Raw genomic sequence first — 25,713 nt, forward strand, 5'->3', positions numbered from 1 at the left:
AATTATAGCTGATGAAAAGCTTCGAAGGTATCAATATCTGTGTAGTTGTATGACTGTTGGAAGCTAAACTTTCAAATATATGGGAAGTACCTTAGACTTTGGGTCTGTGATTTTAGAATGCCTGTTTTGTTGGAGCCAACAGATAATGACAGTAAAGTATTGATCAAGCCACTCTTTTCTTTGCCTTCCATCCTATGAAATGGAGCTAATAATACCTGCTTGCCTTCAAATCTCAAGGCTACAGTGAAGATTAATTAAATAAAACCTGTAAGGCACTTTTAACTCTCCCGCAAATAATTCTTATAGGTATATATTATTGCCATTAGTTATTCTAGGCATTTCATATTCAACTTGCAAGTTTAAATTATATCAGACATTTCTCCCACAGGCTGATATGTTTTACCGGCAACATGCATACACACACACACACACACACACACACACACAGAGAGAGAGAGAGAGAGAGAGAGAGAGTTCCTTGTCTATTGAAAACTTAGCAGAAATTACCGTTGTAATTTACTATCTTTATCATCAGGTGCTCAAGAAGGAGACAATTTTTTAATATCTGGGAAAAATCAGTATAGGAAGTCCAAAGTCAGCAGAGTAGCTGAGTTAGTGTCAGATTAGTGGAGAAGATGCTAATAGATGATGGCACACCTCCATAAAAGGACTGTAAAGGTCGTGTTCTCTGAGAATTGAACAGTGCTGAATTGTGTGCCATCTTTTCTTATATTTAATTACATGATGTGTTTACTGAATGCCTTCTATGTGTAAGGCATGTCAGGGAACAAACCAGACAGCATGAAGCTGATATTGTCTTAAGGTTCAAGTTTTTAGATATAGCAAATTCTTCACATGATACTTCTAGCTTAAAAGGAAATCACATTGATTTTCGTTTGTTCACCATGATCTGCCTATTTTAAAATGTTTACAGCTTATGCATCAAAATTTCTTAAAATCCAAAAATATAGGTTAAATATTGCTTATTCAAAACGCTTGGGACCAGAAGTACTTAAGAGTTCCAGTTTTTTTGGGTTTTTTTTTTTTTAACTATTTGTATGATCCTTACTTTTTGGGCCTCCCAAATCCAAAAAATTGAGATCTGAAATGCTCTAGTGAGCATTTCCTTTAGCATTATGTTGGCACTCAGAAGGTTTCAGATTTTTTTGAGCATTTCAGATTTTTGGATTAGGGGATACTGAACCTGTAATAAATATATTTTGCCTTGTAAGTTTGTAATATCAATCTGTCACCTCCTCCAGGAAGTCCTTCATGATTTCTTGAGCCATATTCAATTCTCTGTTTATTCTAATCTCTTATATCCCATATTGTTAGTTTCATACCTTACAACACTGATTATATTTAGTTTTATACTTCATTATAAACTGTATAATAAAAGTCATATTTTAAAAAATTTTCTTATTGTATTATATGTAAGTATTGTCTCTAGAAGACTAAGAAACTTGGGATCAAGAACAATGACAAGATTTAAACTGCAGCAGGTCTACCCACTTGCCTGGAGAATAGTTGTTATTATGTCACAACTAACATGTATTGAACATTGCCTCCAAGGCTCAATTCTTAAGTGTATTCCGTAAGAGTAACTCTTAATCCTTGTAACAATTTTGTGAGTTAAGTCTTATTTACCTTGTAAGTAAATATTTACCATTAGGTGAGGAAACAGAGGCAGAGAAGGGTAAAGTAACTGCCCACGATGGTGAGGCTACAAAGTGGCAGAACTGGGATTCCAACCCCGGAGGACTAGCTTCAGTCTTCTTGCAGCACGCAGGGGCCTTGGTGATTCAGCCTCTGACAATCCAACCTTAGCTCTGGCCACTTCTCCTGTGTCCTGTGTCCTGTGCTGCACCCTTACTGAAGCTCATCACTGCCAGAGCAGGGGCATTTTGTGAGGGCTTTCTGGGGCCAGGCACTGTGTTCACAGTTGACATTGAGTATCTCATTCTCTCAAGAACCCTCTGAGGCTGGTTTATTATTTTCCCCATTTTGTAAATGAGGAAACTAGGTCAGAGAGGTGAAATAACTTCTCAAAGGTCGTAGAATGAGGAATTCATAATACTAGGATTTACACCCACATTATTTTTCATTAAATGATGAGATAGGCAAAAATCTGAGACACAGAAAGGTTGAATTTTAACAATATTTGTTGAATAAAGGAATGATTATGTCCACATCTTAAATGCTGAGTTTTTAACAATTTTAAACAAATACAGATTTAAATAAAATGGAAACTTTTCACTTTCTTTATTCTAATTTCTAACATCAATGAAATGAGGCTATTTATGTTCCTGCTTGTTGGTGTATTTGAATGAATTAGATATGTGCCTCCTTTAGGCGCTAAATTTGACTATTCCAGAATACTTTAATCCATTGAATTCCAAACTCCTTGCCCCAGTTCCTACCTGAACCTCATCAAAATTTTTATTCCCTTCTCATAGTTTTATAGCTTACTTTATTTAAATTCTACACTGAAAAGGAAATGGGCTCTCTGAGCTTCCTCTTTTCTTGGGTGGCTCCCCCTTTATGTCACTCTTCACTGCCCATTTTGGCTGGACCTGCCCATCCAAATCCAATGGTAGAACCCAGCCTCTACCATCTGTCCACTGTGGGGCTCAAGCCCAGAGAATTGGGTCCTTTTACCCAGCTTGATTGACAATCACACATCCTCCATAAGTCCCTAAGCTGCATTGATGAAATTGAGTATGCTCCTTGGGCTCTCAGAGATGAAGGCAAAGGTAGAGTGGAAGGTGGGCAGAAAGAGAGCTGGGCTCGAAAGAGAAGGGTGGAGAGCAGGAAGATAAAGGAGGCATCCTTCACAAGAGAGGTGTGGTTATTGTCAATTAGGTGGTTGTTGGAGAGCACATTGATGTACACTGTTGCATTTTATTCTCACAGTTTACTGTGAAGAAGGCAAGTAGACAGAGTGGCATTGTACCTACTTTATCAAATGAGGAAACTGAGGCAGAAAGGTGATCGGAGTTATCTCAATTGCTACTGCAGTTATTTTTACAACTGGCCTGGAGTCTGTTCTGGACTTTCATACTAGTGCTCAGCCACACAGATTATAATGTTAGAACTTGACTCATGGGGTAAAATCCATACTCCAGCAGCCCTGACGCCCTGAGTAAAACCAAGGATGTGTTCTTCCATTTAGCCAGATGACTCGACATGTATTCTGCTTGTGGGAGAGCTCAACTCTATGTGGTGCTGTTGGGTTATGCCCCCCATGGCGGCCCAGGACTCTTCTCAGATGTAGTGCACCGCTCGTGTCAGGTAGCCGAGTGCAGTGCGTTAGTAACCAGCTTCTCCTTTAACTCTCAGATGGAATCCTCTACCCCAAAACCATCTCTTCTCATAAAAGACACTCACTGCCTCCTTCCAAACCTCCTTCCATCTCTCAAATTTCCTCTTTCAGTGAAAGCTTTAACTTTCCTTGGAAACACAGGCATTGTGTTTCTGACCCCTTTCCCTCAGCTCTGACATCTCTCCAGACAATTACTGAAGCCTGGCAGTTACCATCTTTGATTCAGTTGGAGTCTCACATCTCAAATGGCTTATTTCCTTAATCTTCTAATTAGCCTCCTGCCTCCAGTCATCCCCAGACAGCGTCACCCTGCACTCCACTGACAGAATTACCTGACTACACATCTCTCTGACTGAAAATCTTGGCTGGCTCCTCACTGCCTCCAGCCCAATTTTTAAACTTCTTCATGTAGAATTCAGATTCTCCCACTGTACTCCAATGCATCTTATTCTTCAGCCACACTGAGAAAGTCACTGTCTCAAACACATTGTGTTCTTACCTTCATATTTTCCCACCTGTTACCGTATCATTTCTACACTTGTGAGAGAACTCCTGGTTTTCCTAAGGTGTATCTTAGATGTTATCTATCTTCCACCTGTTCCCACACAGAGTGAAGGCTGCCTCTCCATCCTCCTGTAGACCTTGTAATATTCTACCATTATGCACTTACATTTTTGTATATGATGTTGCTGTCCCCTGCACATGAGTTGCAAGCAACTAAGGCTTAGGCACATTTCCTTTGGTCATCATTTTATTCCCTAACACATACTAGATACAAGTAGAATACAAGCTTCTTGAAAGTAGCAGTCTTTGTGTCTGGCATGTCATAGGTGCCTATTAAATATTTGTTGAATGAGTGAGTAATCAATAAATGTTTGAATTAGCAAGGGTAGGAACGTATGGCTCAGATACTACCAGTGCAATACTCCTTTTGTTGACCGTGTGTTCATGCCGGCAGTGCATGGTTGTGGTCTTGTGTTTTGCAAAGTAAGGACAGGCTCATGATAACAACCTAGCTTTCCACACTACTCACAGTGCATGTAACTGGCTTGATCTTGTTTTATATCAGGAGGCCAGTTCACTTTTTTATGTATTCAGTTTCACTGTGTGAATTGCTCCTGTGAAAAAAACTACATTATTGTAATTCTTAATTATACTAACCACTCCCCTTCCATGGTTATTGAGAATTATAACTAAATCAAAGAGAGGATTGAATTTGGGGAAATCAAATGAATATGTACTTAACAAAAATCCCGTTAGCTATTTTTGTTTTTGGGCATATAGCAACACCTAGTGGCTTTATCGATTATTTCAGAGACTATTTCTAGAAACAGCTTCTTGGGTTTTTTTCTCCCTTATTAAATAACCACTGCTTATTTAATATTTTTTCTTTCCTCTTAATTAACGAACAAATATCTTTGACTATTTTGTATTTAGAAAGTAAACTGGCTCTAGCATAGGAATAGATATTACAGAATTGATGTTTATCCATAAAAAGTGTGGCCCACCTAATAAAAATAAGTGAAGTACTTTAAATGCAGACATCACAATGATATGGCACAATATTTTAAACATTTCACAACATCTAGAACCTTCTGAATAATGACATTACTCAAATGGGAGCCTTTTGTGGGAAGTATTCTCTCCCTTTTATATAGATAGAATTTCTTATTTCTTTATCAAATTCATGTGTAGATCAGTGTATCCACAGATATATACATTTTATGGGTTGTCTTACTTATCAAGTACTCAATAATGAATTCTTCATATTTATATTTGCCATGTCATTGAACCATTTATATATTTTAAGATTTTAGATCCCCAGAAGAAATATGTCTAACCTGTATCACACAGATTTCTGCCTTCTTAATAAATGATATATTTTACAATTTTTCTTACCTTGACAACTTAGAATTATAGTTGTAAATAATTATTGCATTGAGCTGATGCCTTCTAGAGAAATTTCGGGGCTGTTTTCCCTATTCAATTTGTTTTAGACAGACTCTAGTGCTTTATGAAACATTTGTATCTGTTCTTTACAGCTTTTCTGTCTTCTCCTTCTGTCTTATCCTGCTGCTGGCATTGTTTCTTTCTTTCCCAACCATCCTTTTTCTTTTTTTTTTTGTCCGCCCTCTTGGCCCCTTCTGATACGCTGCCTCTATTCTTTTGTGGACTAGAGGGTCAGCTAACCAAGTCAGCTAACTACATAGCTTAGTACTCTTCCAATTCTCCTGGCTCCTAATTTTGTGCTGTTTCCACTATACTATACTGAAGATGTATGCTAAATCCGTAATGCTTTAAAGTAAGAATAACTAGGTTTTAAGAGAGGACATGGTCCACTAGAGTAAAATCCACAGCATTAGTGATTCTATTACTGTTATTTTAGCCATTGGATAGCATTTGTTGTACTCCTGGCCAGGTCACTGAGATTCTTCCTATTCACATACATATGGAGAGAATTAAGTTAATAGATATTCATTGTGCCACCCCCTCTTTGTCAGGAGCATGATAAGCACAAACATGTGTAGACTTATTTGATTGCATGCTAAAATTGACAAACCATGTACAGGATTATAGATGCCTTCATAATTATGTGTTCAAATAGGAAGTTTTATATAAGACCATCCATCCTAAAGATTTGCAAACAGTATTATTGAACTTTTAAATTTTCTGACTTGATGTGTTGTCGTGGCCAAATAATCTATAAATGACACTTAAAAGAAAGTTGAATTTTCTTCATGCTGTTAATATGAACTCTAAGCCATAGGGTAATTTACCTCCTCATAAATGGTCACTATTTCTTGTGAATTGTGGGATCTGAAATAAGCATGTATGTCATATAGACTTTATGCAGTGGAGCAACTCTAAATAATAATACGTTTAATTCCAAATATATTTTATAGATTTCTGTCTTATGCACACCTGTTTTATTAAAGTTTTATGAAGACATTTTATAATTTTCAAAAAGTCCTAAGCTTGAATGTAAGTAAAATTTTGATTATTTACCAAATAATCTAGGAGCCAAAAATATATTTTTTGATAAAGCAGAGAAGTTGATTTTTTAAAAATACCTCTAAATTATAAAGATATATTTTGTTCTGGTATTCCTACCAATAAAGGAGTTCTCAATTTTTTGTGGCTACAAATTTCAGGATTTGTTGGCCTTTTTAATTCATTTTGTGTCTCCTTGGTGGGACATTTGGCACAGCATATCAAATAGTGACAATAAGAGAGTCAGGCTTTGCAGCCAAACCACAGGTGGCAAATTAATAAAAGCTTCTGCACCTTCACTAATGTGCTTATCTCTGGGAGAAGGTGACCATTACTCTTTAAAATCCAAAGGTGACAATTAAAATTTCAAATGTTTGCTCCTGCCCAGTGGCCTGTGACATTGTTAGAGAAACACGTCCTCAATGTCTTAAGAGGGTCAGTGAGAAACTGTTTTTAGGAGCATAATCTGGGTAACTAGTAGCTCTTTCCATAGGATTTATCCATCAAATATAATCGCATGCAGCTATTAAAATTACACTAGAGAATACTTAGTGATGCAGAAAAATTAATATTAAAGTTTTTTTAAAAAGAACATTCTGTAACTGTGGTAGAATATTCTATTTTTGTTAAAAAATTACACAACTGGAAGAATATATAAGAGTATTAACAGTACTTATCTTTGGGAGGTAACATTGTAGGTGATTTTTCTTCTTTGTTTTAGTTTTTTTTTCAGATTTTTAACAGTGAACTTGGATTATTTTGTAATCAGAAAACAAGTTATTAAAAAGTATTTGTAACTTTCATTTTTTTCTTTAAAATGAAAGATTATTTTTCCCCCTAGACTCTCTAACTTCATTATTCAGGAAAGTGGGAAGGAATCACACTGAATTGGGGTTAAGAGAACTGTTGTCAGCTTTCATTAGTTCACTCCACAAATACTTGTTGAGTATCTACATTGTGCCCAGGCAGTGTTGGGGATAATGCATTAAATAAAGCCTCTGGGAGAGGATGTACAATAAATAAATAGTTACATCTTGTGGTGATCAGTGTTTAATAAAGACTAGGGATTTTTTAGCATTGGGAGAAGAAGTGTCAAAGTTTCTTCCTCTTTGAAAAGTGAGGGGTTTAGATCAGAGGAATAACGAAATCCTTCCCTCTCTAACATTCTAAGCTTCCTATGACTTTTGAATAACAGTTGACTACCAAAGCAGTTGTCACAAAGCAAATGCAAAAGTGGGTCAATGTTAGCATTGAGATAAAAGAGGAAATGTATATCCTGAGAAAAATACTTGATTAAAAAGTGATGTTTCTGTAACTGTTGTTGTTAATAAAGATCGCAAATGAAGATAGAGCATTAAATGTTTACCTAACACAGTAAATAGTACAAAAGAAAATATGATATCTTTCTTTGTTTCAGGTATCCTCTGGCACATGCAGGCCTGATGTTTCAGAATCTCCTGAATTACGTCAGAAGTCACCATTGTTTCAGTTTGCCGAGGTAATATATTACAATTGATACTTAACTAATGAGGAAATTGTAAAGTGGGCTTAAATTGGGGCTGATAACAGTAACTGAAAGCAATGAAGAACTCTACTCAGCTCAACCATAAGTGGGAAAATAGAAGCAAATTTTGGAAAAGATATTTTGGGTCTCTAGAGTTCTTAATTAAGAAATAGCTACATTTATGTGTTTATAGAAGCTTATCATTAAAGTCATACTAAATATTATTAACCTCATTACTAATTTTTACTCATGGATAGTAAGGTTAAGAATATATTGAATTACTATTAGAATTTAGTCATTTGTTGATGTGTTTATTTGATAAAACAGAAGACAAAATCAGCTCATGGTTATTGGCTATGCAGCTAATCCATGCATTTCTTTTTCTTTTCTTTTTTTAGTACACTTTCATCTTAATTGAAACTTTAGCATGAGGTTGGCAGTTTTCAAAGTCTTCTTTTGTCAGACTTGTTCAGCTCAATAGGTCTCTTGACACTGGTTCAAAGAGATGGTGTATAAAAGCACATTGTCCTTGATATCAAGTCTAAAGTTTAAGACTGCTCAGAATATCTTAATTTACTCTAGAACTCAATATGAGCCCTCATTGATACATTTTTTTCTTAAACTTTAAGCCACCTGGTCTTTCCTTGATCATTTGAATTGTCTTTGACTAGACATTCTTCACCACTGTCATCCTTCCTGGTGTTTGCTCAAGTGTTTTACAGTTTTGTACAGGGGGAACATTTTTTGTTATTATTTTTTTTAGAGAGAGTCTCACTCTGTCATCCAGGCTAGAGTGCAGTGGCATGATCATAGCTCATTGTAACCTGAAACTCCTGGGCTCAAGGGATCCTCTTGTCTCAGCCTCCTGATAGCTAGGACTGCAGGCACATGCCACCATGCCCAACTAATTTTTTTTTTAAACAGGGTCTCACTATGTTGCCCAGGCTGTTCTTGAATTAGTGATCTCAGGCGATCGTCCCACCTCAGCCCATCAGAGTACTGGATTACAGGGCATGAGCCACCATGCTCAGCCTGCACTCTTTTTTGTCAAAAGCAGTTATAAACATGTTAAATAAGATTGGTCCCAACTTTGAAAGCAGAACGGCTTAAGAGATGATCCTGGAACCTCTAAAGATCTAATGAAACCTCTAAAATTTCACAGGAAATTTTGGATATGTTAGCATGTGTACATTTTTGTGGCTTCTAACAGCATATCTAAGATCCAGAGAGATCCCTGATCCTATTGCTTTTATATAAAAGGTCTCTATCTCCAGGAGCTCCTATTTATGTTATTAATTGAAATCTTTATCTTAATTTATAATAACATCCCCCTCCCCCTTTTTTTAGAACTTCTGAGATACTTTTCACAAAATTGGATGGATTGTAACACTGGTTCTATTTTGTTCACTGCTTGATTTAATTCTTAAAGGAATATATTGTATTTAGGTATAAACTACAATATTTGTGTATTTCCCCTTATATAAATTGTTTATTTTTTTCTAACTTTTATAGAGGGTTGGTAGGGATGAAAAGTGATGTCTGAAATAAGTTGTACTGAGTTTATTATAATTCCTAAGATTTAAGGAAGATTTCTCTGGGTTCATTTTTGCATTCTGTCATACTTGCACATGGTGGTCACTTGAAATGATAAGATTCATGGTTTGACCAAGAAAAGTTCTAAAATTTTATCCTTGAATGTCTTCAGAAAGAACACTTGGTTAGATCTTACAATGGATAAAATGGTTTATTTCTACCTAGTTTGTTAAATTGGATTTGGTTGATATTTGTTCTTCTTACTGATATTTATTCTAAAAATCCTTATCTGATTAAAAAGCACAGTAGAATGAAATTTTCTTGATGGCTTCAGTAGTGAATACAATTAATTACTCAGTCAGTCTCTCTACTAATTTTTTTTTTTTAATTTTGAGACGAGGTCTTGCTATGTTACCCAGGCTTGTCTTAAACTCCTGGGCTCAAGTGCTCCTCCCACCTAGCCTCCCAAAGTGCTGGGATTACAGATGTGAGCCACACTATGCCAGCCTCCTGATTCTTTCCCATTCCTAAACATCACTTCTATATGTATAACTACGTGGCCCTGTTGTTTTTCTAACCAGTTTAACTAAAACGAAAAAGCAGTTTTTGTGATGAAAGAGTTTTGATGAAGTGGATTTACTGCTTAGTAAGTACCCTTTGATGGAGTTGTTGGTGAACAGTTACTTGAAGGAAAGACTTGTGGGATTGGGAATGGGCTGAAGTTATTATGATGCCCAGGCTTTCTGCTCCTGTGACCCACTTTTACCCTGTATTATAGCTGAATAAAAGTTTTTTTCACTTTGGAACCAAAATTACTAACTCACCTTGCTCCCAAAATGTCCTTGAAAAGTATTTCCACATGTTCCTCTGAGCAAAGTTGAAGAAAGCTACCATAATTGCCAACTGGAAACAAAAGGTCCCCTAGTTGAATCAAGTGTAGGGTGGCAGACTCTTCTATTCATTGTCACACACTAACGTGTGAGTGTGTGTGTGTGTGTGTGTGTTTGTGTTGGGTGGGAGGATGCAGGTGCTATGAAAGAAGAAAATGCTTTTCATATTTAGTAAACAATTTATTGAGTTCTGGTGCCATGCTAGGTAACATCTTTTATGGCTTATTTTTTTTCACCATAATCCTCTAAAATGCAGATTATTATCATCATCATCAATTTACAGTGGTGAAAAATAAGTCTTAGAAAGTTTAGCTGAGCTGGCCAAGGTCATGTTGTGGGTAAGTAGCAGAGCTGAGATTCAGTCTCCCAGATACCCTGACCCATATCCATATACTTCACCAACACTGCATCACAGCTGCCTGTAACTAGAGAACAGCTTGGAAGGAGTGGTGTTGGGAAGAGAGTGAGGGAGTGGCTTCACTTGCAACCTCCAGCTTTTAACAATATACATTTTTTCCTTTTTTTTTTTTTTAAGTAAGGAAATTTATGTCAACGGGTCTCCTTAACTGCTGTTTGATATATACGTGGTACCCTTACCAAAGACATGGCAAATGAGCCATACTCAGTCTTTGTTCTTTATAATCATCTGCTTTTAGAAACATGGCCTTTGTCTTCCCTTATCATTTATACTGCTCTTCTAAAGGGATTGAGGGTAATGACTCATTTTTAAATCTTTATCAGTGTCTACAGTTGAAAATATATGGCAGAATCTTATGATCTGATGTGGAAAAATGTCATTGTACATTAAAAATTGCTTGTTTCCTTTCAGATATCTTCAAGTACGTCCCACCCTGATGCTTCTACAAAGCAGTGTCAAACATCCGCCTTGTTTCAGTTTGCAGAGGTATGGCCTTTTTAAAATGCTTTTTAGGCTAAGAAAACTTGTTGAGCTCAGGAATACTGGAATGGAGTTTTAATAATGTATAGTGAACTTTAGGCATGCCTGTTGTCGTTATTAACATAATACACATAACAGAATATTTATTGCTTTTTTGCTGCCTTTGATCTAATCATAGTCAAATCAGCTCCAGATTTTACACCCATTTTATAAGTATTCATTAAAGAGTTCATTCAGAATACCAGTAATGTGTTTATTTCATTTTATCTTGTTTTTAATTTATTTTAAAAGCTTGGAAAAACTGCTGTCAACAAGAATGTCAGAGGGTTTCGATTTATTAAATTTTTCCAATAGTGAAATTAGATGCTATAATTCATGAATGACTCTTTCACAGTGATTGCAGTGGTGAATACGACCTGTTAAATCAGGTTAAATTAGCTTTCAATGTGATGTAGCTTCAGCCAGTATTTTTATTAGTATTTAATCCCAGGCTCAGATCAGATCAGCTTTTGTAAGATCTCAGACTTCTTTGGTTTGTCAGCCGAAGAGAGCACACACCAGAGAGTAATTTTTTTGGTTGGTATGCTGCAGAGACAAATCTGATATTCTTGATTTTGCCACAAAAGCCCTGGCCTCAACCATATGCTCATTTCTAATGAGCACTATATGACAAATAATAAAACGTATACAGTTTATGAAAATAAGATGCTATGTGCTTTAGGTCTTTTCTTTTTTCCCTTTTTATCCCAACTAAAAAATGCATGTCATAAACCAAGCAATTTTTATAGGGTTGAGAGAAAATGACAAGCAGGACTGTGCTGTTTAATATTGATGTATTGAATCACTTTGATTCATTTGAATAAAGAATACTGCATAAATGGAATGTAAAATGATATCCTTTTGGCAGAAGAAAACCTAGCATCTTACTTTGAAAATGAGAAAAAATTACTTTTGGCTCTTACATTAAAAAAAAAAAAAGCTGTTTCCTCTTGGGACAGCTCGTGTCAACTACTATGACTTTATACCATCGGTTGGTCTGCTTATGTATTAGGCTTCCCTGCCATAGTATTTGCTTAGCTGCTGAGGGCTATTGTATAAAATTGGTAACAAAAATATATAATGTTATTTCATAAAGAATAATTTGCTTAATTAAACTGAATAAATTAAGATTTTGTTACAGTTTTCCATTATAATAAGCAAAATGTTATTTTCACTGTCTAGGGGAAATAGTTAATAATTGTTAATAATACTTTTTTGCTTTCCTCCAGTTGTTGATGCCCATTGATTCTTCAGAAGTTAAAAAGGAATTTTGCCCATATTGACTAAATTTATTTTTAATGTTGATATCTGAGCCAGTTCTATCTAACTTTTCAGAAACATTTTTTTCAAAACAATTGATTTGCCATGTATTCTGTTTGATTAAATTCTATACTGCATAGCAGGAATATTAGAAAGGTAGTGGCTCATCTTTGACACACCTGATATTTACATATCCATTGACTACCAAGAGTATTCAGCTTAACTTAAAATACCAGTATGGAATATCTCAGCTGATGCTGGTTCTAACCGTTATCACCGCTCAGCATATGATTCAGTGTATGAACCTCTTTTTTTTTTTTTTGAGATGGAGTTTCACCCTCATTACCCAGGCTGGAGTGCAGTGGTGCGATCTCGGCTCACTGCAACCTCCACCTCCCAGGTTCAAGCGATTCTCCTGCCTCAACCTCCTGAGTAGCTGGGATTACAGGTGTCCACCACCACGCCCGGCTAATTTTTGTATTTTTAGTAGAGACGGGATTTCGCCATGTTGGCCAGGCTGGTCACGAACTCCTGACCTCAGGTGATCTGCCCGCCTCGGCCTTCCAAAGTGCTGGGATTACAGGTGTGAGCCATCGTGCCTGGCCATGATTGTTATTTTAGCACCACTATCATCAGATTCATTAGGAGCTCCTGAAGCACTGGGGACAGCTCTAAGGGACCAGTTTGGTGGTGTAATAGCCACCATCCTTTGATTCGGCAGGATGAGATCCCATGCCTTTCATAAACTAATTTGTCCTTGCTGCTCCGTACACTAATTCTTGAATGAGATTTGGTGCTCGCCTCTTAATTATACTAAGTTTTCTTCTAGAGAAGAAAAGAACTTCTTACTTGGAGGAGAGAGTCATGCAGGGTGGCATTCCCAGAGGTTGCCCCTCTGCTCTACAGCACTCATCTCCTGAGGACTCTTGGGGTTTTTAGCTATAAAGTATATGCAGGATTTGAGGAGCCTTTTAAAAAATTATTAATTTGAAAACTTATTAGGAGTTGTTTCAAAATATAGGAAGGCATGTATGACAGAAAGACAAAAATAAAATGGATAGTGTAAAAATATATTATTTTCTGTTTTGCCCTAGAATGAGATGTAGTCCCTACAAGTATATAACTTTTCCTAGTTATATTTTGTAACCATTGGTAATAGCCCTAGTTCCTCAGCAAATTAAATTATTGTATCTTTGGTTATTTAGCTGTTAATGTTATATGTGTTTATACAAGAGTAGTTCATGGTTCTCAAAGGGTACATAACCTCTCTCGTCACTTTCCTCCTCTGACCCAGCAGTACCCTAACTTTCAATCTTTAACATCTTACAATCTGACCATATTGTCAGACTAATACTGGGCTGGTTTTATTTAAGGCTAAATAAGAGCTAACTAGATGAACTAAGAAAAATATCTACTAAAATCTGCTATGAGCATATGTATTGTAACAGAAATAGAATAGGCTCTAATTACTCACTGCGATATCCCTAAAGCTCTTGTAATTATTTCATAAAACACCATCACCTTTGAGAAAACCCAGAGATTCTTGAAATTCTTGTTTTAATTAGTCAAAAGCAAAGGTTCTCAAACTTTACAATACATCAGAGTCACCTAGAAGGCTGTTTACACACAGATTGCTGGGCCCCGCCACCAAAGCTTCTGACTGATTAAATCTGGTGTTGGGCCTGAGAATTTGCATTTTGAACAAGTTTCCTATTAGAGAACCACAGTTTGAGACCACTGCTCTATAGTTATGTGTTTTTTAAAAAACCCCAAATTATTAAATCATTATTGTTAAGGCATTTATTAATATTTCTGGAACTTCACAGTGGAAGGGTCAAGAGAGGAAGGGATTGATGTATAAAAGAAAATTACTGAGTGGAACGCTTTATATCCCTGTCTCTTTTCAGAGGGATTCCTGGTCCTATTATATACACTTAAAGAGAAGTGGGTGTTTATGTAATCTAGGAAACAATTTACTGTTTAAAAGTATTTAGCTTTGTAGTATCATTTTAAGATCAGGCATGCAAAATTCTCAGAAACTATTTCTGTTCATTTTATTTACAAACTCTTTTAACACTGGGAAGAAGTTAACTAGATTTTCTCTTGAAAATGGGTCATTTATCGTGTAAAATATTTATCTTAGAAACATACTTTTAACAGTAAACCCTGGTGATTTCTTTAAGTCGAAAATGTTTTGTTTGTTTTGATTTTTTTTCATTGAGTCCTGGATCTCTTCCCTGCAAGATGAGAAAGATATTTTTCCTTCTTAACCAAATCTGATCATTGAAAAGCTCATTGAAATTAATCTATGTGGAGCCATGAAACTGAATAAAGCATATTTTTTTGTAGGTGCCTCATAAATGTTTACATTTAAGAGAAGAAAAATCAGGATTTAAAAAGAAATACAGACTTCAGGGACAGTTTCTCACTCCCCACCCCCAATTTCAGCCTGTCTCCCGTTCCAAGGTGAGACTCATATTTCATCCAGAGTCAGCTTGGCCCATCCAAAGTGCCATCTACTCTGTGTTTCCAGGCTCCGATCCATTAAGTTGGTCAGAATGAATTTCCTATCTGTGTCTTCTGTTGTTTACAGGTAGAGTGACACATCAGTTACTTTTTAGGTCTGGTTTACCAAAGACTAATGACCAGATATAATGTCAGAAGGGAACTGTTGTCTTTAATTATTTAACAGGCCTAAAAGCCATGACCAATCCACATATTCTCTGATCTGCTCTGTGGCTCACTCTTACACCTAGAGTATATCTTTGCATTGAAAAATTATATTTACCTTGAAGACACAGCTAATCTGGGTGATTTAGATAGATTTGGACTTTAAAACTTCCCTTAGAAGATATTTGCTTTGCCTATATAAATATAACTATAATCTCACCAAAATTAAAATATTGTCACCATTGGATATAAGCAATAGGTACAAATTTAATGCATTTATTTTCATGAGGGAATGCTCAGTTTGTTACACAATATTACAGTTGATTAAAAACACCATATACTTACACTGTAACTAATCAGTGGATGTATTATGTGTTTTATTGGAAGCACTAATATTTCTTTTTAGATAAGAAAGGTAAGGTAAAGAAGGCCTTATTTGTTCTTTGACTCATTTATTCATTCAACAGTTATCAGTCATTTTCTCCCAAGCTACAATATTTACAATACCGTCATAATTGCAAGACTTCCACCATTACCTAATTTGATTCTCATCTTTACCACCTGTTTGCTCACCCACCTCAGACAGCCATAAAATTAGCAATTTAACATCCAGGGTGATCATTTTTCTTAGCACTTTAGCTGTACCTCATGTACTGTTGCACCCACCCTGTAGCTAGACTTTATGGATGAATACTGTTTATCCAAACATTACATAATAGTCAAGAGAGACTACAGTGGAATTAACTTATTGGCAAGCCCTATCCAATTTGAGGAAAGTAAGAAGCATACCCATGAACATCCTATGCCGTATGGCCCACTAGTGCCCTCTACCTACCAACCTAGCAAGCACACACTTCCCTCCATAGCTGACCAGTCATTGGAAAACAGATGTTAACTATATTGTTCGTATCTGAAAGGATGTATATATCTCTTAGGTAGAACAGCATGGGCAGGAGTGAACAGTAATATAACAAATCATTATTATATCAGCTATGCTTGAAATTGAAGCCATCAGCATAGATGAGATTACTGAGAGAGGGTCCTAAGACAAAACACTGAGGAAAAACATTGAAGGGATTATTATGGAAAGAAGAGCCAGCAAAGAAGAACCACAAGGGGTGGCCTGAGACATAGGAGGAAAGCAAGGACCCTGCAATAACAGAAGGGCAGGAAGGAGTTTTTCTAAAGAAAGACTAGCACTGTCAAATGCTGCAAAGAAATTAAGATAAGGACCAAGCCATGGAAATTAACGTATGCCCAGTTTTCCACCCTTCCTTCCCTCAAATTAAGAAGTTTTTTATTTAAGTTTTAGAAATCGTATCTCACACTAAGTAATGCCATAAAAATGTTACTGTTAGGAGATCCTGGAAATGTTGGGCTACTAAAATATGTTGAACCTCCCCCCACACATGCCCTTTTGGGAATCAGGCTTCCAGCAACCTTGAGCATTTAAAATGCTTCCCTGTACCTGTAAACAGGTAAAAATCCTCCCAGAGGCAATAAGGAAAACTGTTCTTACTAAACCTAAGGAGAGCATTCTCAAGCCTCCTCTCTGACAGCTTTGCTTTAACTCTAAAGGCAGGTAGTGCATCCATGCAGTCAGTCATTCATGAGCCTCTCAGTGTGCCATGCACTGCATTAGGCACAGGATATGTGAGAGTGACACACACGGGGAACAAAAACCTGCAGTGACAAAAGCAACAGCAGAGGGAGCCAGTGGAAGAAACAGAAAAACAGCATGGGTGTGAAGTGCAGTGCTACGCAGCTTGTGGTCCTTCAGTAATTCTTGAGCATGTCATGGGATTATGTGACAAATTTAGTGCTCTGCAAATTACTAAATTTAATAAATATCCACACACACTGCTATTTTTAATTCTGTTCAATTTCAGTGTGTAACTAATTTTTGGAATTGTACCAAAAAGGTGTTTATGTTTATTAAGTGTTAAAGATAAATCATTATTAGTAATAATTGGGCCATTTATTGAGAGCATAATATCTCTTCAGCACTGCCCTACACTAGCATCACACCTAATCTTCACAGCATAATTGCGGGCAGGTATTACTGTTCATATTTTGAAGGTAAGGTAAATGAGGCTCAAAATCTTATTTGCTTAAGTCCACACAGCAGCAAGTAATGAAAGCATGCCTGTGTGGCACAAAGGCCATATTCTTTCTATTATAGAGCGTTGATTCAAGGCACTGGCATTTATGTTCAGTCCTTCATTCCCTGAAGCACTGAGAGCTGGTGGTATTAATGTGTTTGTTTTCTGTTAGTCTCCTGATAAGGTGAGTAATTGAATTCAACATGTCTAGAAAAGGTAGAAGTAGCATTTATCAGTGAAAATTCGGCCAGAAGAAAATATTCCAAACTTCAGAAAGTTTGAGCCCCATAAATGTATCTTCTAAAGGAAAAGTAAATGATAGAGATGAATAGAAAAGCACTCTGTTAAAACTGATAACACCCAGGAGGAAAGAGTCCTCATAACTTCCGTAAGCTAGGCCCTTTTTAATGGCCTAGGTAGGCCATTATTAAATACATGCTTCTACGAAGGCCTGTTATTCAGCAAGTATTCTAGGGAAAATTTCTTCTAGCATGAAGCACCCAGTCCCTCCTGGAGCTAACAACTTCGTAGAATCACCTGTGGGATCTGTGGTCACCTTTAAGGATATAGTCACAAGCAGGATTACCTACTAAATGGAAATAAGAAATAGCTCTGTTTTTAACTGAGAAAGAATTCAGAATCACAAAGAATCTAAAAAGCTTAGACTATAGCTATCTACTCTAACAATGACAGAACTTCAGGTGAAGATGCTTGTAAATGTCTTTAAGAATGTATGTCCTTCTCAGCTCTTATTGAGGCTAGAAATGGAAAATGAAGTTTTTATTTAAAAAATGAGAAAAGGCAGTGTTGTTTATTTTTATCAATGCCCAGCCACTTTTTAGCCAAATTTGCAGAAGAGGATGCAGTCAATGTTAATGTTGTACATATGTTATGTACAGCAACACAGCATAGGCCATTAACTGTACAACTCAGATTTGTGGCCTTGATTATCAGTCTTTGCACGTACAATAAAGCATACTCTGAAAGCCAGGGTCAGTGTTTTATATAAAACTCTTAGATTCCTAAGCTGCTGTCATATGGCCTTGCACATATATATTGGATTCTAAACAAAATTTGTTGACTGACTTGATGCTGTCTTTCCACAGAGATCCCAGATATATTCCTCAAAAAAATTAATTGTTTGGTAAATGCAAAATAACTCTAAATCTCTTTTATATTTGACTAGTTGTTAAGTTAGTACTTAAGTAGAAATTGAAATGCATTTCTCACTTTAAGGTTACAGAGTTAAATTTAAAGCCTAGAATATCCAAGATAATATTCTTACTGTTAAACAGCCATACCTACTTTTGTTATTATTTTTGAGGTCATTTACTAAAAATGGTTCTCAAAATGATCATCCCAAATGTGACATGTTTTGTTACTTGGTACATGGGAGCAATGATACTCTCGTAACTAAGAAAAATTCCTGAATGTATATGAATGAGAAGCAAAGATTCTGGTATCACAACTAATATTCCCTATTTGGATTGTCTTTAATATAGATTTCTTCAAACACTTCGCAGTTGGGTGGTGCTGAGCCTGTAAAACGCTGTGGAAAGTCTGCACTCTTTCAACTGGCAGAGGCAAGTTCCTAAGAATATATTGAGATAAGATCTGCAGAGGTGGAAATTACAAAATATTCTAACAGTGTTTCCTAAACTGTACCATCGCTCCTGTGACCATAAAACGAGTTACATCTAATTTTCAACAATGAGAGGGTTAACCTTTAATTTGGGAAAACTGAATGTTGCTACTAAGAGTCATTAAGCATTGCTAAAGGTTACCTAGAGATATTGCAAAATTTTTTTCACAGGTAGTATTTTAAAATAAGGTTACTTAGATTGGCTATGTAAGTCCAGCCTGAACACAGAAGAATATCTGTGGTTATTTTCCCTTTTCTGATTCCCGTAAACCATCTATAAATCTCCAGAATGTACTGCTTTTAAATCAGACGGTTGATGTTTGAATTTTTGTTTTCCTGGTGAAGAATTCATATGACATGTTCTAAAATCTGATTTTATAAGATCAATCAGTTGTACATTTGATGTGACGTGTGTAAAATGCTACTCTTCCATTGGCAAAGTAGAAAACTTGCTTTCATAAAGCTGGTGAGGAACAGAGACCTTATTAGTGGGGGATGGATTGGGGAGGAAGACGCCGGAAGCATCTGTTGCTAGGGTGGGCAAGGCAATGGCTTTCTCTGACAGGCTGTGACTACCCTACCTCAAGGAAACATGCAGAAGAAATGTTTTCAGCACCAGGACATTCTAGTAGCAGTTTTCTCTGTTGGTAAGATAAATTAGGAGGTAGAAAGTGGATGACCAAAAATCTCTTACTAAATTTTTTTTAATTTTCTCATTTTTCTGGTTTCCTTTCAATGAGCTCCCTTTGAGTTCTTTTGTAAATTTTTTGTAGTTTATTTAACTTAATGAGATGACCAATCATATTCTAAAATTGCTAAATTTTATGGTAATTTGTATCATAAAACTTATGCACTTAAAATATATAATATCTTTAAATTAGGTTTTTAAAGATTACCAAGTCCAAATTAGAAATATAAAAATACAAAGGCCTTAAAAAGTAAAATTAATAAACAATGGAACAAACTACCCCATTGTTGTCTGACACTACAATGACACGCTTCTTGTGTAAGACAAGTTGAGCCCAAAATAGAGGGCTACAAGTGACTGGAAAACTCTAAGGAAAACTAATGAAGACAGCAGGGAATAGTTCTAAAAAGAACTGCATGAGTCAGTGCAAAGTACTACTCCAGACAGAGCTGAAACAGTGAAGATCTGACAAGAGAGTGCCTTTGGAGTTAGAGTTGTAAACAAATCCTAGTAAACAGACAGACTGTGAGGTCATGCATTTGTCTAGTAACTCTAAGACTGTATATAGATTGTCAAGAAAATGTATTTGAACGAAGTGATTATTTTTCTTGAATAATATGGATTTATGACCCTCTGCTTGTGCTGGTTATATAATTGCGTGTGTATGTATATGGGCACACATATATAGGAAAATACATATGATTTCTTAAATATTAAACAATACTAAAATGTAAAACCAGCTTTCAATGTATGATATTTATCTTTAAACAGTTTTTTTTTGTTAAAAATGTATGAACCTTTGGGGTACTTTGCTGCATGGGGGTGCTGGTAAAGAAGTGGATTCGTCTTCTCATTTTCTTTCTTTGGCATAGCAGTCATAAAAAAAGGATTCCTTATTAAATCAGAGCTCATTAAAAAGAACACTCTTCTAATTTGTAGGGATGCATCCCAAATATGAAACAGATGCTATGGTTTAACAGATGTTTGAATGTTGGTATCATAATTTAACGGGGTAAAATGACTGAAATAAGCCTATTCCAATTATAGCAAATCAGCTTATACCAAGACTGAGTTTCTTATGACATTTGAGCAAAAATTTATACTTTTGATTAAACAGAATCCCTAAAAAAGAAAACTTTCTGGCATTGTTATTTGCACTGAATCAGTGTGATGTCTTAATACAGTGTATTTTAGAATAACATTCTAAAACCTCCCAGTTTCTAATTAAACTTAAGTATATGCACAATGGATTAACCAGCATCTCCAAATAATCACCAGTAGGTTTATGCTTCCTTAATTTTTTTATTGCATGTGTATTTGATATTCATTTTTCATTCACAAAATATAACATTTAATTATTTCTGATGCATTTTAAGATAAATAAATATAAGAAGATATTGAAGATTTTTCCTATTGCCTAGAATTGGTGATGGTGTCTGCAGTTTGAAGACACAACCTTAAATTCACACATTCTAAAGGGAAAGTCACCAAGAAACTACTTCCAATTTGGGCCACACCCATCTCGGGATTTCTAAAGAGATAGCCTAATACGACTTATTATCCTATCTACCACTCCAGCAGTTCCTCCTCTTATCCCCACTCCAATCTCAAGTCATCCTTTGGTAGAGGGTTATCATAGGCTGTCCACACATCTGGAATATTTTACCTTTTCTCTGTGTCTCAGGAAGGAAAGAAGAGATATTAATTCTCATTCTTTATCTATGTCCCATGTCAAGGGAAGTGAAGGCAGCTCCAAGAGAAGCACTGTTAAAGATTGAGGGAGGTACATGCAAAAGATTTCTTCTTCTTCTTTGGCAAGACACAAGAAATATTTTAAACATCAATTTATTGCTGGATCCTTTACCTATCTGACCAGGCAAAAAAGAAAACTGAAGGAAGTTGACAGCATGGAGAGACTCGGAATGGCCCGCTGTACTTTGGGCATTATAAAGATGTATGAGTTTCCCAAGGGTCAAGTGGATAAATAGAAAATAGATCCATGTGATCAGGCAAGAGACTATTGGACAGTAACAGAGAGGGGTTGCACAAGGTAGGCCTGGGGCAGTCTCTCACATCAGGGGAGAATATGGTAGAGATGCCTTTGCTCGGGACCTCTGAGGTGTGCCTGCAAGCAGGAGTGATACTCAACTGGTTTGCCGTCCTTATACTAAAACAACAAGATACTTCCTACTGTCGGGAAGAAGCCTGTAACCCAACCACCCGAGTACTCTTCAGCACCTGGAGGGCACATCCCCTCTGATTAGGTGGCACCCCTGCCTGTTAAATATTTTGAATATCACCCCTGCCTATGACATCCCCTGAGAATGCCGTTGAGTCTTGTGTAGAGTTAACAGTAACAAAGAAAAAAAGAAAAACATAACCTTGGGCAGTTAGTTATACCTCCCCCATTCTGTCTTCTATTCTCTAAATGAGAGGTTTTAGGCCTTGTGAAAGAAGGGCCAGGAACCAGCCCCAAACTAACTACTCACCTTTCCCCAACTCCATTCCTGTGGGCTGTAGTAAGAGGAGTGAATGAACAGTCCTTCCAAACATGGGGGTTGTTGCTTCCAAGAAATGTCTTCTCCTTAGTGAGAAGTAAGAAATATTTGGGGCATATATTTACTGCTATGCCCTGTACCCATGTAAGCAGGCAAACAAAAAAAATTGGGGGAAATTGGCAGCAGGCACAGAGATACTTGGATTGGCCTGTACTCCCAACTTTGGCATTGTAAAGACCCCTTTCCCGTTTTCCAGGACCCTGGAGCCAGGAGATTTCCTGGGGAAGGTCCTAATTCAGGCATATATTGGCATTTTAAACTGGGTAGACTTTTAATAGCTGAAAGTGACCTGAAAGTTCTGGGATTTGTTCCAGATATTTTTAAGGGTTTTGTCTGAGGTCAGGGAATTGGCAGAAATATAATGCTTTATGTTTGGACCTCCATGAAGTTCATACTGTTCAGTTTATCATTCATTTAAGTTGTGCAGGTACTATAAGGTATTGTGTTTCCTTTCATTTTGAAATTAATTAGGTCAGGTCATATAAAGAACAGCAAAGCAGGTCAGGTCATATAAAGAACAGCAAAGCATCCCCACTGGAGATCATTGTGTATTATAGTGGCTATAGTTGGAGGACACTGAAGAGGTTCAGAGATATCTGAACCTGTGTACATTTCAGCAAAGAAAAATTCTACCCTTGAAGATCTCTAGTACCAAAATTGTCTAATATAACAAGTAGAGCAACTTGTTCATTTATTCTCACAGTAGTTATTGAGGATGTATTCTGTGCCAATAACAGAGGTGACTGAAGTTACCTGTATGTGTATATACACATATTTTTGGTGCAATGAGAACTAAAACCTGTAAACCTTCTTCTAAGATCGGTGATATAGGAACATGTTACCTCCAAGTACAGAGTGTTTTGAAGTGTGACTAGAGGCTGCAGCATAAGCCTAAAAAGATTGCTGTTCTGCTTCTCACTTTTCTGAAACAATTTTGAATGTTCTTTAAAATACATTACAAATTTGAATGGCAGATCTTTCTACAGATAAGTTATGCTATCTAACCTAAGATGATAATGACTGGCATTTATTATCTGCTGTGTGTTAGGCACTAAGTACTTTATATGTACTAATTTGATTCTCACAACTATCCTCTGAGGTAGCTACTATCATTCTTCTTTTACACATTAGGAAACCAAAAGCTATAGAAGTTATATAACTTGTTTAAGGTCACATGGACAATAAATGTTAGAGCCTACACAGGAACCCAGGCAGACTGTCTCCACAGCCTGTACTCTTAAACACTAGGCTGTTCTTTCACCTTGTTTTAGATGAATATAAAAGACTGTGCAAGTTGCTTGTTATAGGAGTATGCATATTATAAAAGTCTCTGTGGAAGACAGCTTACTCCTACACATGTATGTGTGGCTGAATAAGATGACAGATTGTCCAAGACTGCTGTCAAAGAAATGGAGCTCATGTTTTCTTTTTAAAAAAATGTCTGTGCTTTTGAAACTGCCAGGATGCATCTTACACCCTTAAATAAGTGCTTGTTTGTGAATGTACTTTGGAAGATACTGTGGGGATTGTAGGAAATTATGGTATACAACTCCTGTTCTCAAGGAGCTTATTCTCTAGTTGTAGAGATAAGATATAACAAGTTAAGGAATAAGAAATAAAGAGTGCAAGTGATTTAATAAGGAATCATGCAAGGAAATGATGAAACTCCACTTGAGTGATGAGTGACACACAAAAATGAATGTGTGAAACTAGGGAAGGGAGAAAATATTAGCAGGCATGTTCTGGAGACCAAGCACAGGGGAAAAAACAACGATGATGGTTTTCAATCAAGGAGTTACTTAGGAACCACTGGAAGTTGAAACTAGCAGTCTCTGGGTGACATCCAACCTGCAGAGATCCTTTGTTTGGCCTATATTTTGTTGACCTATATCATATTCTACAGTTCAATTCATGGCTAATATTTGAAGATTAAAACTTCAAATAAATATAGATTTCTGACTTCTGAAAATTTGGAGGACCTGGAGACATCAAGCTAGCCTTCCTCCATGAGAACAATTGCTCAGAGTTGATTAGTGGTTGCCCTCTTGGATGCTTGTTCTCCAAATGGCTGTCCTCTCCTTTCCCTGCTGAGCCCTCAGTCTGAGGCCAACAGTCATTGCCATTATTCGCTTAAATTTGCTCATTTCCCTCCTTTATACCTGACTGCCATATATAGTGGGGATTGTGACTTACACATAATTAAGTGGACAGCTGGGGGAGATAAAGCAAAGGGATTAAGGCAAGCACAGGAGAAAGGTAGATGGTAACAAGTCTATCAGATTGACAGGAATAGAGGACTGTGTTTATGGAAGATGAAGGTAAAGTGTATCTGTGAGTCAGAATTGGGAGAATGTTTAGTGCAGAGCAAATAAATATATACTTGAAAATAATGAGGAGCCATTGAAGATTTGGGACGGGGTTACACAGTGATAAAAGCAGCACTTAGAGAGATCTTCTTGGCAGCTATGTATGGAATGGAGTGGAAAGCCCCTATGGACTTAAGGTGTGAGAAGATAAGAACTGGAATTGAGAGAGCTGACAGTGGGAACAGGAGACAGAAAGAGATGCCAGGGGTATTCAAGTGAATTGTTTGAGTGAGTCAATGTGAGAGGCAAAGAAAAAGAAGAGTCAAATATGACTCCAACACTGAACCTGATTGTTTGACCTTGACCTTGGAGCCCTGCTTCGGGAAGGCTGGTTGCAAACAGAGTAAGCCCTGCTAGTAGAAAAGAAGAGCTGAAAGATGCTGAGGGTGGGTGAAAGAGAAATTCAATAATAGAAGAGTGGAAAAAGGAGAAGATTGCTAGCCAAGTAAATAGTTGAGTTTAGGAAGCAGAGACCTGCATTCCTGAGAGCACAGATGACAGAGGCAGCCACCATAGATCCCTCCACTGCTCCCAATTATTGGTGATATTTGACCAGTGTATGATTCCATTTCAGATTTCTGTTGTGTCTTCATATTATTGATGTGCATTATCCCTTCCATCCTATGGTAACCCCCTTAAAGCCCAGAAGATCCCACCTCAGCTCCTCCTACACTATCATCATATAAATGAATTCTAATACTTAAAATGCATTTAAGGGGACTCGTGTGTTGGGTTTCTTTCCTTATCATTTTATACAAAGTTGTGAGTTGTTTTTAGAAAACTCCTATTCTAAATCTTTTCACCTCATCCCCAATTGCACTAGGTTATTTTTGGAGGAACAGAAAGTAGAGGAATGTATTTAATTGACTGCCCTTAACCTCTTTGGGGGAAGACTTTAGTAGATGGGCTTATGGAGGAAAGGCCACCTCCACCCCATTCAAAGTCTTCAGAAACAGTACCATTTTTGAGGAAATAGTGAGTAAAGAAAAATATTTAAATCACCGTTTCACCTAGTCCAGTTGTTTCAGCAAACTACAGAACTGTTAAATATGCCCAGATTTTAGTGTTGAGAGAAGCTTAGACCACTGTTCTGTGACCAGTTATCTCTTATGATAAATGGAATTGAATTTTTTAGCAGCAATGCTATTCTCAGAAACCATCAACCAGCGTATATTTCTCTGGCACAAGCGTTCGGGTTTTATTTAATTATGGGAGAAATGCACATCCTGAAAAACACTGCTAAAATGCCA

The 25,713-nt window shown here is 36.7% G+C and overlaps 1 protein-coding gene across 22 annotated transcripts in view; it reads left to right on the forward strand.

Moving 5' to 3' along the window:
• BBX (BBX high mobility group box domain containing) overlaps nucleotides 1-25,713 on the forward strand; it is a 286,521-nt gene that overhangs the window by 214,321 nt on the left and 46,487 nt on the right. For all 22 annotated transcript variants that reach the window (NM_001280179.1, XM_054680299.2, XM_063805266.1 and 19 more), the window contains 3 exon segments: nucleotides 7,731-7,811; nucleotides 11,070-11,144; nucleotides 18,712-18,792. In NM_001280179.1, the coding sequence (NP_001267108.1) occupies nucleotides 7,731-7,811; nucleotides 11,070-11,144; nucleotides 18,712-18,792 (237 nt within the window).

Source organism: Pan troglodytes, chromosome 2 (assembly GCF_028858775.2).
Source record: "Pan troglodytes isolate AG18354 chromosome 2, NHGRI_mPanTro3-v2.0_pri, whole genome shotgun sequence".
Lineage (NCBI taxonomy): Eukaryota > Metazoa > Chordata > Mammalia > Primates > Hominidae > Pan > Pan troglodytes.